At 50.8% G+C, this 16,631-nt stretch overlaps 1 protein-coding gene across 1 annotated transcript; it reads right to left on the bottom strand.

The window, feature by feature from the left end:
* Positions 1–3,221: 3,221 nt before the first annotated feature.
* Positions 3,222–11,503, bottom strand: ebp (EBP cholestenol delta-isomerase). The gene is made up of 4 exons (XM_072249949.1): positions 11,166–11,503; positions 10,746–10,782; positions 9,494–9,624; positions 3,222–7,774 (listed from the first exon to the last, which is right to left on the bottom strand). The coding sequence occupies exons 1-4, from the start codon at positions 11,464–11,466 to the stop codon at positions 7,557–7,559; spliced, it is 687 nt and encodes a 228-aa protein (XP_072106050.1). The 5' UTR covers positions 11,467–11,503; the 3' UTR covers positions 3,222–7,556.
* Positions 11,504–16,631: the final 5,128 nt, after the last annotated feature.

Raw genomic sequence — 16,631 nt, forward strand, 5'->3', positions numbered from 1 at the left:
TGGATCGGAGGGGTATGCAGGGAGCCCGATGGTCCAGGTGAAGGTTAATGGGATTTAGCAAATTAATAGTTTGGTGTGGACTACATAGGAAGGGCCTGTCTCTGTGGTGTGGAGTTACCCAGGAATAATCTCACAATTTCCTGACTCAGAAAGCAGTCGAGTGACAGATGGAGCTGTGCCTGAAATGGCTCGGCCCTGGGGGCCATTGTCCTAGAGCACTAGTCCATGCCAGACCATCAATCTGCCTTGCACCCAGACCATAGCCATCCAGATCCCTCCCATTCTCATACTTACCCAAACTTCTAGTCCTAGTCCCACCCCACTTTAGCAGGAAAAGACCCTGCTTGCATTTATCCTCTCCATAACTCATTTTGTATCTGTCAAATCTCCCCTTGTTCTCCTACACACCAGGGAATAAAGTCTGCACCCATTCAACCCTTCCCTCTTAATCAAGTTGTCCCAGCAACTTCCTTGTAAATTTACTTGGCGTTCTTTCCATCTTATTGATATCTTTCCTGTAGGACAGTGAGCAGAACTGCACTCTAGATTTGGCCTCACCAACATCCTATCCAGTGGTGCTTGAAAGTTTGTGAACCCTGTAGAATCTTCTCAATTTCTGCATAAATACGACCCAAAATGTGATCAGATCTTTGCGCAAGTCCTAAAACTGGATAAAGAGAACCCAATTAAATAACACAAAAAATAATACTTGTTCACTTATTTGAGAAAAATGATCTAATATTTCATGTATTTGTTGAAAAAAGCATGTGAACCTCTGGGGTCATGCCTTCTACAAAAGTTATCTGGAGTCAGGTATTCCAATCAATGAGATGAGATTGAAGATGTGGGTTGTAGAGGTGCCCTGCCCTATAAAAAAGACACACAAAGTCAGGTTACTGACAGAGCAACACTCACAACATACTGAAGGAACTCAGCAGGTCAGGCAGCATCCGTGTTGGGGGGGGTCCTTATAGGGCCTCTGCCCCTTCCCTCTTCAGTCCTGACGAAGAGTTCTGGCCCGAAATGTTGACTGATCGTTTCCACGGATGCTGCCCGACCTGCTGAGTTCCTCCAGCGTGTTGTGAGTGTTGCTTTGATCCCAGCATCTGCAGATTATTTTGTGTTTAGGTTACTGACAGAGCCTGCTCTTCAAGAAAGATGTGTTTATGTGCGTCATGCCTCAATCAAAACAACTTTCAGAGGACCTGTAGGCACGCATGAAGCTGGAAAAGGTTATAAAAGCATTTCCAAAGATCTGAGTGTTTATCACAGTACTACAAACGGAGGGTATTTAGTACTGTTGTTACTCTCCAAAGAGCACCAACGTGCAATGCTGAAGGAGATGATAAAGAGCCCAAAGGTAACAGCAAAGGACCAGCAGAAATCTCCAGAACTTGCTAAAGTCCGTTTGTGTGTCCACTGGGAAAAACACTGAGCAAGAATGGTATTCATGGAAAGACACCATGGAGGAAATCCAAAAAAAAGTCAAGTTTGCAAAAGACCCCCTGGAGGTTCTACAATGTTCCGTGGACAGATGAGTCAAAAGTTGAACTTTTTGGCAGAAATGCACATTGCTTCATTGCTTTGTTAGGAGGAAAAGAGGTCACTGCACACCAACTCCAAACCCTCATCCTAATTGTGTAGCACGGTGGAAGGAACATCATGGTTTGGGGCTGCTGCACTGCCCCAGGGTCTGGACAGCTTGCAATCGTTGAGGGAACAATGAATTGAAATTTTTACAGGAGGTTATCGGGGTAGCAGTCAGTCACCTGAAACTTAGTAGAAGTTGGATAATGCAGCAAGACATTGATCTGAAAGACAAGAGTAAATCAACCAACAGAATGGTTTAAAAAGAAAATTAGTGTTTTGGAATGGCCGAGTCAAAGTCCTGAGCTTAATCCTATAGAAATGTTGTGGAAGGATCTGAAGCAGGCAGTTCCTGCAAGGAAGCCCACCAACATCCCAGAGTTGAAGCAGTTTTGAGAGGAGGAATGGCCTAGAATTCCTCTAAGCCGACGTACAGGACTGATCAAGTTACTGGAAATGTGTGGTTGAAGTTATTGCTGTACAAGGGGGTCACACACCAGTTACAGAAAGCAAAGGTTCACATACATTTCCCAACAAATATATGGATCATTTTTCCAAATAAATAGATGAGAAAACATAATACCCGAAGATCTGATCACATTTTAGGTCACATTTATGCAGAAGTAGAGAAGATTCTACAGGGTTCACAAAGTTTCTAGTGCCATATCTTAACTCCTGCACTCAATACTCGGTTAATGAGGCCACTGTGCCAAAAGCTCCTCCAGCACCGTAATGCCCACTTTCAAAGAATTATAGATCTGTGTTCCCAGATTCCTTTGTTCTACCACACTCCTCAGTGCCCTACCACTCACTCCATCAGCCCTCTCCTGCTTTGCCCTCCTAAAGTGCGACCCCTCACATCCGTCTGCATTAAATTCCACCTGCCATTTCCCAGAATCAGGTTTTTAAAATCTCTGACACGTCAGGAAATTTGTTGTTTTGCAGCAGCAGTATCAGAACCTATAAATCACAGTAAGAACTACTGGTAAATTCAAGACAACTGCACCACTCCAAGGAGTGCTATAGGTTATTCTTACTCTCGGCCATTAGGCTCTATGATAAGTCAATCTATAGCTGACCCCCCCCCCCACTAGACTGTTTGAGGGAACTTAATGATTTTTATTCTTTTTTTTAAACTTCTAATGTTTTGCATGTATATTCTTGGATTGGTTAATTGGCTTCAGAAATCTGGTGGCAGAGTGGAAGAAGCTGTTCTTCATATGTTGAGTCTCTTCATGCTCCTGTACCTCCACCCAGTGAGAAGAGGCACATCCGGGTTGATGGGGTCCTTAATGACGGACGGCACCTTTCTTTTTGGCATGTGACTGCGTGCATGCATGCATGATGATGTCTTTTTCATGGCTTTTACAAGGCGCGGAGCGAGACAGAGACTGTGTGGCGCGCCACTCCTTGCACAGACATCTTTGCAGTATTTTGCCCTTTATTTTACGAAGTCGAGTTGCGATCTCGACACTCAACCCGGCACGGATGGAAAGCGTACACGGGAGCGGACCCGACTGGTTTTGAACCCGGGAACCTCCGCTCCTTATGCCACCAGCCGGTCCGGACGCCACCTTTTTGAAGATGTTCTCGACGTCGGAGCCCACAATAACGAAAACTGAGCCACACAGAAGTTGTAACTGGGAAATATAAAACACTTTATTCACACAGAGAACCCAAGTGACATTAAACAAGTTTGAACCTCCAGGGAGAGTCTTGGAGAATCTCACTCTGACACGATATTTTATGCTTCAACACAAAGACAACAATGAACAATTAACAACAGCTTCAATTGTGGTAATCACTTACTTTAACATTTGCAATATCATCATGTGCTGTGGGCAATCACGGTCTTCCACCTGCATTCTAATAAGACCCCTTCAGTGTCTTTACAAGATGGATGACCCCAGCCATTATCAATACCCTTCAGAGATTGTCTGCCCGGCGTCAGTGAGCGCATAACCAGGACTTGTGATCTCCACCGCCTAGGCTCACGGCTTCATGTGACCCTGATCGGGGGCTAAGCAGGTGCTACACCTTGCCCCAGGGTGACCTGCAGGCCAGCAGAGGGAAAGAGGGCCTTACACCTCCTTTGGTAGAGATACACCTCCACCCCACCACCCAAATTTGGAATATAGTCATGTAAATTTGTTCTGGGACCCCCACTCTTCGTGATTTTTACATTTCCCTGGATGAGGAAGTGGAGGGATGGGTTAGTAAATTTGCTGATGACACAAAGGTTGGGGGTGTTGTGGATAGTGTGGAGGGCTATCAGAGGTTACAGCGGGATATTGCTAGGATGCAAAACTGGGCTGAGAAGTGGCAGATGGAGTTCAACCCAGATAAGTGTGAAGTGGTTCATTTTGGTAGGTCAAATATGACGGCAGAATATAGTATTAATGGTAAGGCTCTTGGCAGTGTGGAGGATCAGAGGGATCTTGGGATCCGAGTCCATAGGACACTCAAAGCTGCTGCGCAGGTTGACTCTGTGGTTAAGAAGGCATACGGTACATTGGCCTTCATCGACTGTGGATTGAGTCTAAGAGCCGAGAGGTAATGTTACAGTTATATAGGACCCCGGACAGACCCCACTTGGAGTACTGTGCTCAGTGCTGGTCGCCTCACTATAGGAAGGATGTAGAAACCATAGAAAGGGTGCAGAGGAGATTTACAAGGACGTTGGCTGGATTGGGGAGCATGCCTTATGAGAATAGATTGAGTGAACTTGGCCTTTTCTCCTTGGAGCAACGGAGGACGAGAGGTGACCTGATGGAGGTGTATAAGATGATGAGAGGCATTGATTGTGTGGATAGTCAGAGGCTTTTTCCCAGGACTTAAATGGCTAACACGAGAGGGCACAGTTTTAAAGTGCTTGGAAGTAGATACAGAGGACATGTCAGGGGTAAGTTTTTTCACGCAGAGAGTGGTGAGTGTGTGGGATGGGCTGCCGGCGACGGGGGTGGAGGCAGATACGATAGGGTCTTTTAAGTGACTCCTGGACAGGTACATGGAGCTCAGAAAAACAGAGGGCGCTGGGTAACCTGAGGTAATTCCTCACACAAGGACATGTTCAGCACAGCTTTGTGGGCCGAAGGGCCTGTATCGTGCTGTATGTTTTCTATGTTTCTATGTTTGCATAATTATGCATTTATTGTGGTAGCACATCCCAAATTGTAGAATCATTTTGAATATTCAATGCTGGTGGTCTCTCTCTCCCCCTCTCCCTCCCCTTTGCTCACTGCTCCCGAAGGAAGGTCCCTCAATTCCAATGTTCTCCCTCCTGTCGGAGGATGGAGTCAGCGTTTTGGGCTTGTGGATTGGACTCTGTAGCTCATGTTATGATAGGTTTTCAGTCGTTCCTATGTTGAATCAGGGCAGCCTGCAGATAATAATCACGAAGTCGAACTGAATACAGACCCTTTCAGATTTTTATGTTTCATATTGTGTTTCTCCGCTCTTTTTTTTGTTGCCATTTCAGAGACTTGTTTTTTTGCACATGGCGGGGCGGGGGGGATGGTTTGAAAGTTTTTCTTTGAACGGTATCCACGGCGTTTCTTTGTTTCCTGGCCGTCACTGGGGAAGACTAATCTCAGGGTTGTACACTGCGAACGTTCTTTGATAAAGTATATTTTGGCGCCTGTTTTGAAAGCAAGACAAAACCCAAGAGGCGAAGCAAATCGAGACTTGTCTGGAATTGCGTATTAAACGCACAGATACATAGAAACATAGAAACTAGGTGCAGGAGTAGGCCATTCGGCCCTTCGAGCCTGCACCGCCATTTATTATGATCATGGCTGATCATCAAACTCAGAACCCCGCCCCAGCCTTCCCTCCATACCCCCTGACCCCCGTAGCCACAAGGGCCATATCTAACTCCCTCTTAAATATAGCCAATGAACTGGCCTCAACTGTTTCCTGTGGCAGAGAATTCCACAGATTCACCACTCTCTGTGTGAAGAAGTTTTTCCTAATCTCGGTCCTAAAAGGCTTCCCCTTTATCCTCAAACTGTGACCCCTTGTTCTGGACTTCCCCAACATCGGGAACAATCTTCCTGCATCTAGCCTGTGCAATCCCTTTAGGATTTTATACGTTTCAATCAGATCCCCCCCTCAATCTTCTAAATTCCAACGAGTACAAGCCCAGTTCATCCAGTCTTTCTTCATATGAAAGTCCTGCCATCCCAGGAATCAATCTGGTGAACCTTCTTTGTACTCCCTCTATGGCAAAGATGTCTTTCCTCAGATTAGGGGACCAAAACTGCACACAATACTCCAGGTATTCACATCCAACATCCACCTTTTGTCACCTGTAGTTTCAATGAGACAGAGTATTCCTCCCACCCCAGCCACACATTGGTTTTACCAGCCACAAAGTATCACTCAGAAGCTAAACTGTTCTATCTCCCAAGACTGGCTCACACTTTAGTTAATTGGGCAAGATGGTCCCCATTAAGGTCATGGCTGACATTTTTAGGTTTGCAGGGATTGTTTTAGGGGGCAGGGAGGAGAGCTAGGGTAGAGTTTATAGCAGGGGTTCCCAACCTTTTTTATGCCATGGACACCCACAAGGCATTTGTGGACCCCAGGCTGGACACCCCCGGATTAGGAACAGGGATGAGAGAGGAGTGAGGGGTCTGGGCCTCTGCTCAGCGTTTTAAAGTTAGCAATGTGACAGAGGACATCTGTCCGGCCCGTATCCAGTGAGGGCAGTGGCTGGCATGGCCATGGCCACCCCCCCTCCCCCCACAGGTCAGCAGGATCTGGGATCAGAGTTCCGTGCGGGCAGGAGGCACAAGGGCCTCAGCGAGACCAGAGATCGAAGCTTAGGCCTCGTGCTTGGTGTCCCCATCATTGGTGATTCTGGGGCTCGAGGCCTTGAGTTTGGGGTCCTCATTCATAGCCATCGGCGAGTCCTGGAGATGATCGGAAGACGGAAGCCCGGAAGTCAGCCAGAAGGGGGCAACTCCAGGCCTGTTGGCTGAAGCCTTGGGCCTACCAGTCCTCCTCTGGGGTATATGGGGTGTCAGGGAGGGGTAGCACCTCTGGTGGGGGAACATGTCGCGTCCTTTTCAAGGCGGTTAGTCCACCTTTGGTCCCCACTTGGCACTCAGCTCTCACCTGTGGCTCCCCGTAGCTGTTTGCATGCGACAGCGGCCACACCCCGGGCAACGGCTTCGACAAGCCGGCTAAACCAGGTGAGGGTAGCCGACGGGTCTCAAACCCTCGGTGAGATAGGGATTTGTCTATCCCAGCATGTGAAGACAGACTCCGGCGGATTGAGCGGACGAGATCAATGGAAGGTCCAATGGTCAAGAAAACGGTCTCTGCAAGCGTCGTGGAACGCGTAGAGCCGGACAAAACACAGAAGACGTCCTGGTCATCCACTGCGCCTAGTCCCATCTCCAGCCATCTCAACTCTGTCTTGCCACTGGATGCAGCTGGGAATTGGGACGAGAGAGTGAGGCTGACGCTGCACAACTCTCCCTCACTTAAATCCAAGTCACGCGCTAGTCTCGACACCATCATAATGGTGCCGAGGTCCTCATCGACGTCGACGATGGACGAACAACAACAACGACAACAAACACCAGTCGTCTGGGGGGGGGGGGGGGAGAGACATCGAAGATCCAACGTCTGCAAGTGAGCTGGAGGACTGTCTACGCGCGTGAGGGGGCCTGTTCCCGTTTCATTGTGTTCTGTGTTGAACTGAACTTTGACATTGACGACCTGCTGTGTCAGTGACAGCAGAATTTGTGGCAACAGTTGTGGGTTGCACCCCCCCCCCCGTCGACAGAAATCACCGTCTTTTTAAAAAAAAGATTTTGAACCTGAACATCTCTCAGAATTATTCCCAGTGAGCGGCCACCGTTAGAATCCCTCTGGAGAAGGGCGGCGAACACAGCCCGCTGTTGAGTCACAGGAGCAGACTGGGGGACTGGGAGGGGTGGGAGCTGGGGACCCCAGCCTCCTCAGGTGCTCTTGGCCTTGGGCCGTTCCTGGTCAGCGGCAGCCTGCGCGGCGCTGAGGTGTCTGCAGGCGTCGAAGATCAGGGCGACGGGGATGAGAATCCACAGGGAGTTCAGGAAGACGAAGTAGAACCAGAAATAGAGAGGGTGTCCCGGCTCGCTGTGCTGGAAGCCATCCCGGTACTCTGTGAGAAAGTAGAGGACATCGCCGTACAGCTGCCCTGCAGTGGGGGGGGGGGGGGGGGAGAAGGAGGGAGCAACAAGGGGTACATCAGTTAAAGAGCGAAGTTTCGTCTCCATCCACTGCAAAAAGTGGGATTTCCCAGTAACTTCCAATAACTTCTCCCCACCCCCCCACCCACTCACCCCAACTCATCTCCATCTCTGCTCCTCATCTTGGTTCTCTATTCACCTCCCTCTAGTTCCTCCCCTTCTATGGTCCACTCATTTTAGTTCCCTTCTTCAGCCCCTTTACCTCTTCTCTGGACCGGGACTTACTGGAGTTTAGGAGAATGAGGGGGATGTCATTAAAAAAAACCTATCGAATGCCTAGACAGAGTGGACGAGGACGTTTCCAACAGTGAGGGAGTCTAGAACCAGAGGAATGGAGGGACGTCCCTTTAGAACGGAGACCAGGAGGAATTTCTTTAGCCAGGGGGCGGCGAATCTGTGGGATTCGTTGCCACAGATGGCTGTGGAGGCCAAGTCATTGCGCAGATTAGTAATGGAGTCAAAGGTTAGGGGGAAGAAGTCAAGGGAGTGAGGTTGAGGGGAGATGATAAACCAGCCATGGAGTGGCAGAGCAGACTCGATGGGCTGCCAAGTCAAATTGCTCACATGTCCGAGGGCCCATCACTTAACAGGCCCCCGACCCGGTCTCACTCACAGCTCCCTCCCCCAATTTATTCCGGTTTCTGCTCCCTTCCTTTCTAATCCAGATGCAGGGTCTTGGTCCAACGTAGGCTGTTTATTCGACTCCATTGATCCTGCCTCACTTGTTGAGTTCCTCCAGCATTTTGCAAGAAACTCCCTCTATACCAAGAGATCCAAACCTTCATGACATTCACCAAAACCATTAAGCAAGCGGTCTGTGGATTCCAGGTTGGGAACCCCTGCTCCACACCATCCCATCACACACTCCCGGGGTCAGACACAGAGTGAAACTCCCTCCACACCGTCCCATCACACACTCCCGGGGTCAGACACAGAGTGAAGCTCCCTCCACACCGTCCCATCACACACTCCCAGGGTCAGACACAGAGTGAAGCTCCCTCCACACCGTCCCATCACACACTCCCGGGGTCAGACACAGAGTGAAGCTCCCTCCACACCGTCCCATCACACACTCCCGGGGTCAGACACAGAGTGACGCTCCCTCCACACCGTCCCATCACACACTCCCGGGGTCAGACACAGAGTGAAGCTCCCTCCACACCGTCCCATCACACACTCCCGGGGTCAGACACAGAGTGAAGCTCCCTCCGCACCGTCCCATCACACACTCCCGGGGTCAGACACAGAGTGAAACTCCCTCCGCACCGTCCCATCACACACTCCCGAGGTCAGACACAGAGTCAAGCTCCCTCCACACCGTCCCATCACACACTCCCGGGGTCAGACACAGAGTGAAACTCCCTCCACACCGTCCCATCACACACTCCCAGGGTCAGACACAGAGTGAAACTCCCCCCACACCGTCCCATCACACACTCCCGGGGTCAGACACAGAGCGAAACTCCCTCCACACCGTCCCATCACACACTCCCAGGGTCAGACACAGAGTGAAACTCCCTCCACACCGTTCCAATCCTGGGGTCAGACAGAGTTTGGGCTCTCTCCACACCAGCCCAGCACACCCTCTTGGGGTTGGACATAGGGTGAAGCTCCCTGCACCAAAGTTCCAGTCCCCTTCCCCACCCGCGAGGATCTGTGACACTTACCCAGTGAGACAACAAGTTGCAGGACAAGTCGGTATGGCTTATTCTGAAGGAAGGCAAAAACTGTCCAGATACTCAGGGGACCCCAGGCCCAGGCTGTTATGGTCTCCATGCAAACAGTGAAGTTGTCACTGCTGTAGAGAGAGTGGAGAAGATGACAATGCACCAAGAGGAATTCATTTACCTCCATATTTTAAGGGTACTCCCCATTCTGATGGAAGAAAGTACATTTAAACACTGTCACTCAGTGGCCAGTTTATTAGGTACGCCTGCTCACTAACACAAATCAGCCAATCACGTGGCAGCAACTCAATGCAGAAAAGCATGCAGACATGGTCACGAGGTTCAGTGGTTGTTCTGACTGACCATCAGAACGCGGAAATGACCGCTGCTGCCAGAGGAGGTGGTCTGAGCATCTCAGAAAATGACCTCCTGAGATTTTCACACGCAAGGGTCTCTTGAGCAGGGGCTCCCAACCCGAGGCCCACTGGCCCCTCAGGAAGGGCCCATGGCATAAAAACGGCTGGGAGTCCAGGGATAACAGAGCATGGTAGTACAGAGCACACAAAATTTTGAAAGGGGGAGATAAGATAAAAGTAGGAAAGTTGTTTCCGTTGGCTGGTGAGACTAGAACTAGGGGACATTCGGGGAGAAGATTTAGGACGGAGATGAGGAGAAACTGTTTTTCTCAAAGAGAGGTGAATCTGTGGAATTCTCGGCTCGGGGAAGCAGTTGAGGCTTCTTCACTAAATATATTTAAGATACAGTTTGATAGATTTTTACATAGTAGGGGAATTGAGGGTCATGGGGAAAAGGCAGGTAGATGGAGCTGAGTTTACAGACAGATCAGCCATGATCTTATTGAATGGCAGGGCAGGCTCGATGGGCCGGATGGCCTACTCCTGCTCCTATTTCCTATGTTCTCATGGTACAAGAAACAAAACAAAAAACAACCAGTGAGCAGCAGTTCTGGGTGTAATCACCTCGTTAATGAGAGAGGTCAGAGGAGAATGGCCAGGCTGGTTCAAGCTGACAGGAAGGTGACAGTAACTGAAATAACCACATGTTACAACAGGGGTGTGCAGATGAACACACATATCAAACCTGGAAGTGGATGGGCTACAGTAGACCTCAAACATACACTCAACGGCCACCTTACTCGGTAGGGATTATGTTATGATCACTATTGCAGATATGCTCCCCCAGACGGAGATCCGATTCATCCAGCCAGTAGACAGTAAATGTAGGTACTCACCTGATATACCGGCTGTCACCCTTGGCGTATTCCTTCCCTGTAACAGGAGAACATACTGAATTAAATACTGACAGGACACCCACCTCTGAAGGCAGGGTCAGTGCATGGGGGAGGGGCTCCCTCTGCCTCCCTTCCCCTGGGCTGACAATCCCCACCCAGCCTGCCACTGCCATATCCTTCACCTCCCAGGCCTGACAATTCTTCCCCACCCCACTGACCAGCAGCTTCACTTCCAAACCCCCTATGCTCACAGGTATCCCTGACACCCTCCTCCTCCTCCCCCAGGAGACCACCGATGCCTCTCCTGCCATCCTTCACCCACCCCACCGCCCAAGAAGCCCTCTTTTCATCCCTGCATCAACCCTCAGGGACGGCCTCCGCTCCCCACCCCGGGGAAACCTCCCTTCACCCGATACTCACAGATTTGCGACAGGAAGGCCTGGTCGCCGGCCAGCTGCCCGTGGTACAGGCTGAACCAGCCCTCGATCACGCCGTGCACGAAGGCGCAGACCGCGAACCAGCAGACGACGAGCCGGCGCGCTACCCCTGGCTGCCCGGCCCGGGCCCGGGACGTCAGCAGCCAGGTGCCGGCCAGCAGCAGCCCCGAGCCGGCAAAGACGAAGGACAGCAGCTTCCAGAGCGGCTTCTCGTTGTGCCGGTAGCCGGGCAGCTGCAGCTCCCGCGGCCAGTACGGGTGACCGGTGCCCGCCGACTCCGCCATCGGTTCAATGACCTGGCCGCCCGCCTTCGTCCCTATGTTTATATGTTAGCCCAGATCCGGGCCGTTCCAACCTTGATAGATACCTTCTAAACCAATAGTAATTAGGTACTCTTTGATTGACAGCGCCGTCTACAAATCATTGACAACAAGCCGAGGGAAACTGATTGGACGCAATTCCACCAACGAACGTCATCCCAGAACTGGGCCGTCGCAACACACTCTAGACCAATAAATCTTAAGAGCCATTTGATTGACGGCGCAATCCTCAAATCAATCCAGGGATGGAAGTAGGGGATAAATGGCGTCACCAATGAAGACCTCAGCGCCGCCCCCCGTGCCTATTAAGAAAGCGCTGTTAATCATTGACGGCTCCGCTGACCAATCAGCAGTCACCGGTGGTCCGCCCGCGCGGTCTTCCTCACGCGCCAGGATGGTGCGATCACAGCGATTGGCTCGCACCCTGGGGTTGCTGGGGCAACGGGAGGCGGTAGATCTATCAGCAGCCAATGGCAGGTTGGTGCGACCTCACACCATGTGGGGACCCAGAGCGATCCCGTCCCTACCGCCGGGACCGCAGCCCGGTGTTAAACCGTGATGAGTCAGGCCCACAACCTACGAACCCGTGTGTTCTTCCCATCTGACTGTATATACAACCAAACGAAACGACGTTCTTCCGGACGACACAAGACACACAACAAAGTACTACCGCAAATTAGATAATAAAGTATGATTCCAAGTGCATGAGAGGTGCTGGCTGTCCCAGGGACGAGACCTCGCAGCCCGAGGGAAGAAGCTGTTACCCGGTCTGACAGTCCTAGTCCTGATGCTCCTGTAGCTCCTCCCTGACGGGAGTGGGTCAGAGAGATTGTGGTAGGGATCCTCAAGAGTGTTTCTGGTCCCTGGTCTGCAACAGTCCCGGTAAATGTCGCTGGTCGTGGGGAGGGAGACCCCCGGTGAGCCTCTCGGTGGTCTTTGCTGTCCTCTGTAGGGTTTGGTGGTCTGATGTCTTGCAGCTTCCAAACCGCTCAATGCTGCAGCCGGACAGGACACCCTGGATGGTGCTGCTGGGGAAAGCTGTTAGAACGGGCGCCGGGAGCCTAGCAGGCCTCAGAAGGAGTAGACGCTGCGGTGACCGGTGAGGAGGTGTCGTGGGCCCAGGTTTGATCGCCCGTCTGTGCACAGTGTTATGTACCCCGTAACTGGGTTGCCAAACCAGCAGAAATGGACCACGAGTTGGAGTCTGGATTACTGGAAGCTAATAAAGTTTTATTAAAGAAATAAGTAACACAGTACTCTAATCGTACGGATATAAATGCAACAGGTTAGCAATGATAAAACACACATGTACACAGAACTAGGGCAATAGGAATCAACCAAGCTCTATCGCAGTCTAGGGGTAAAATGATCAGTTTCGAGTGACGCAGAGTTCAGTTCAGCTTAGTACAATTCGCAGTAATCACTGTTGTGCCATTGGAGAGAGAGAGAGAAAAAAAATGCAAATTGGATTCAGCAGACCTTTGATGTTCACAGGGTTCGGGTGGACCCTTTTATGTCTTCTGTGGTCACCGACTGTGACCCCTCCGTTCCGGATACGACCGTTCTTCTGCGGTGAACCTGGCACCCAGGCAAGGGCGGACACACACACCAGGTTCCCACCGATCGTACCTTTTCACCCTGTGCGTCTATGGTCAGTCCCGCGACCAGACCTCCAAACTCGCACCAACTTGTGGGGGCACACCGCTCTTCCAGGGTCTCGTTATCTCGTGATCTCGTGGTGTCTCTCTTGCCTTAGCGAACCTGTTCCTTTTATCCCCCTGCTGGGGTATCGCCTGTCCATCAAACTTCAAACAGTTCAGGTTCAAAGCAACCGGTCTGTCAATACTCGGACTGGTGTCTCTTTTCGTGATCTCTCTCCTCTCTCATTAACATTTTGGACGTTTCTCCATTTGTCTCTCTTACCTCTCTCAGCAGCATCAATCTCCTGATAACTTGGTTTGTCGTCACAACAGCAAGGAGCTTTGTGCTGTTCACTCTCTCCACAGCAGAGCCGTTGACGTCCAGTGGAGAATGGTCAACCTGTGCCTTCCTGAAGTCCACAATCACCTCTTCTGTCTTGTCCATGTTGAGACTCGGGTTGTTGATCTCACACCGTCTGACAAGTCTCTCTGCCTCTCCTCTGTCTGCTGACTCATCATTGTGAGTACTGAGCAGATTTACTAAAATGTTGCCTGGGTTTTCTCTCCTAAGTTACAGAGAAAGGTTGAACAAGTTAGGTCTTTATTCTTTGGAGCTTTGAAGGTTGAGGGGGGACTTGACAGACGTGTTTAAAATTATGAGGGGGATTGATAGAGTTGACGTGGATAGGCTTTTTCCATTGAGAGTGGGGGAGATTCAAACAAGAGGGCATGGGTTGAGAATTAGAGGACAAAAGTTTAGGGGTAACATGAGGGGGAACTTCTTTACTCAGAGAGTGGTAGCTGTGTGGAATGAGCTTTCAGCAGAAGTGGTTGAGGCAGGTTCGATGTTGTCGTTTAAAGTTAAATTGGACAGATACATGGACAGGAAAGGAATGGAGGGTTATGGGCTGAGTGCAGGTCGGTGGGACTAGGTGAGAGTAAGAGTTCAGCACGGACTAGAAGGGCCGAGGTGGCATGTTTCCGGCTGTAATTGTTATATGGTTATATATGTTGGCGACGAGGCCAGTCGCTGTAGCGTCATCGGCGAACGATGATGCGGTTTGAGCTGGATGTGACAGTGGGGTCGTGAGTCAGCAGTGTGAACAGCAGATGGAGGAACGCACAACTCCGGGGGTCGCCAGTACTGGGCATGATGGAGCTTCAGGTGTTGCTGCCAACTCGGACAGACTGGGGTCTTTCCGTCGAGACGTCCAAGGTTCAGTTACAGAGAGGGGCGTTGAGTCCCAACGAGGCCAGTTTGCACCCCTAACCCCAGCCTTTGAGGAATAATTGTGTTTAACTGAAGTCCAGTGTTGTAGGTGGGATAGGAGGGAGTGGCGGGCCGAGTGTCCGCATCCTCAGTGGACCGGTTTGGACGGTGGGCCAACTGGAAATGTGGCTGGAAGGTGTCACGGGGAGAACGTACAAACTCCTGACAGGCAATGGGGGGAATTGAACCCTATCGTGATAACCACCAGGCAACTGAGTGTGTGCCCAGCAGCTTCACCCCATCTGCCCCAGAGGTGCTGTCTTCATCACCCTGTCTACCCCAGAAGGTGCCATCTTCACCCTGTCTGCCCCAGAAGGTGCCTTCACCAACCTGTCTGCCCCAGAAGGTGCCGTCTTCACCCTGTCTGCCCCAGAAGGTGCCATCTTCACCCTGTCTACCCCAGAAGGTGCCTTCACCAACCTGTCTGCCCCAGAAGGTGCCTTCACCAACCTGTCTGCCCCAGAAGGTGCTGTCTTCACCCTGTCTGCCCCAGAAGGTGCCTTCATCAACCTGTCTGCCCCAGAAGGTGCCATCTTTGCCCTGTCTGCCCCAGAAGGTGCCATCTTCACCCTGTCTGCCCCAGAAGGTGCCTTCACCAACCTGTCTGCCCCAGAAGGTGCCTTCACCAACCTGTCTGCTCCAGGAGGTGCCGTCTTCACCTTGTCTACCCCAGAAGGTGCCTTCACCAACTTGTCTACCCCAGAAGGTGCCATCTTCACCCTGTCTGCCCCAGAAGGTGCCATCTTCACCCTGTCTGCCCCAGAAGGTGCCATCTTTGCCCTGTCTGCCCCAGAAGGTGCCATCTTCACCCTGTCTGCCCCAGAAGGTGCCTTCACCAACCTGTCTGCCCCAGAAGGTGCCATCTTCGCCCTGTCTGCCCCAGAAGGTGCCATCCTCGCCCTGTCTGCCCCAGAAGGTGCCTTCACCAACCTGTCTGCTCCAGAAGGTGCCATCTTCACCCTGTCTACCCCAGAAGGTGCCATCTTCACCCTGTCTGCCCCAGAAGGTGCCATCTTCACCCTGTCTGCCCCAGAAGGTGCCATCTTCACCCTGTCTGCCCCAGAAGGTGCCTTCACCAACCTGTCTGCCCGTGTCAGCACAATTGAGGAATGATGAACCTCTAACCCCAAGATCCCTTTCCTCCAAATCAGAATCAGGTTTAATATCACTGGTATAGATTGTGAAATTTGTTGTCTTGCAGAATTGCAATGCTGAATAATTCAAAAAACCTATAATTTACAATAACAAATATATTTCTAAAAATTAAATTAAATAGGTCGTGCAAAGAGAGAGCAAAAATAATATCAAGGTAGTGTACCTGGGTTCAATGTCCATTCAGAGATCTGATGGCAGAGGGAAGAAGTGGTTCTGAAAACTCCCGTATTTCAGGCTCCTGTACCTCCTCCTTGATGGTAGCAATTGAAACCCCTTCTTACTGGGCGTCTCTGAAAATGGAGCTCGTTAGCCCCTCGCTAACAGCCAGTGGACTCCGCAGCGAGAAACCCACCTTTCTCAGGCTTCGTACGTCCCGGGTGTATAGGACCTTGGTCCCACCAAATCCGTGGGGTTGGGATGTCTCACCCTCCCAAACCCCGGTTTGTGAGAATGCTGTGTGATTTACTGCTCCCCCCACCCCCCGTAATTGCCCGTCAGCAGGAAATAACAGATCGCACACTGCATACAATTATAAAGAAGTACATTTGTGAGCGTTATCTTACCAACAGAGTCAATAAAGAACAGACAGAGGAAAAAAAACAAAAAGGGCCCATTATATTTAAACAGTCAAATATGTACAGGTTGGAGCTCAGATCTTCCAAAAGCCGTATTCACCGGTCCCCGGCAGACCTCCGCACCTTGGCTTCATCAAATCGCATTTCCCACTCGATCAAATCCTACGACCCGTTCTCTCCAGAGTTCCCTCTTCATCTCCCGCCGAACAAGGACAAAGCCCAACCTCAGTATCTCTCACAAAACCCCTTCTCCACCCTGCGAGGCATTCTCTAGAACCTTCTCCCAGTCCCACCATCCTAACTGGATGACACACAACCCTAAGCATCCCTCATCTTCAACGATAACCCAGCCAGGCTGAAAGCAGAACGGACTGCTCTTACAGAGCTGCTAAAGTGAAATATCTGCAGCGTAACAATAAAAAATGTGAACCAGGAACCACAATGAATCAGAATCAGGTTTAATATCGTCAGCACATGTTGTGAAATTTG

Source organism: Mobula birostris, unplaced genomic scaffold (assembly GCF_030028105.1).
Source record: "Mobula birostris isolate sMobBir1 unplaced genomic scaffold, sMobBir1.hap1 scaffold_1060, whole genome shotgun sequence".
NCBI lineage: Eukaryota > Metazoa > Chordata > Chondrichthyes > Myliobatiformes > Myliobatidae > Mobula > Mobula birostris.

What these genes read in the sequence shown, in the direction of transcription:
- ebp (XM_072249949.1), bottom strand. Translation starts at nt 11,466, where the DNA reads ATGGCGGAGTCGGCGGGCACCGGTCACCCGTACTGGCCGCGGGAGCTG. An exon ending in GGCCTTCCTGTCGCAAATCT is followed by an intron (nt 10,783 to 11,165) that starts GTGAGTATCGGG and finishes CTCCTGTTACAG; the next exon opens with GGAAGGAATACGCCAAGGGT. An exon ending in GCAACTTGTTGTCTCACTGG is followed by an intron (nt 7,775 to 9,493) that starts GTAAGTGTCACA and finishes CCCCCACTGCAG; the next exon opens with GGCAGCTGTACGGCGATGTC.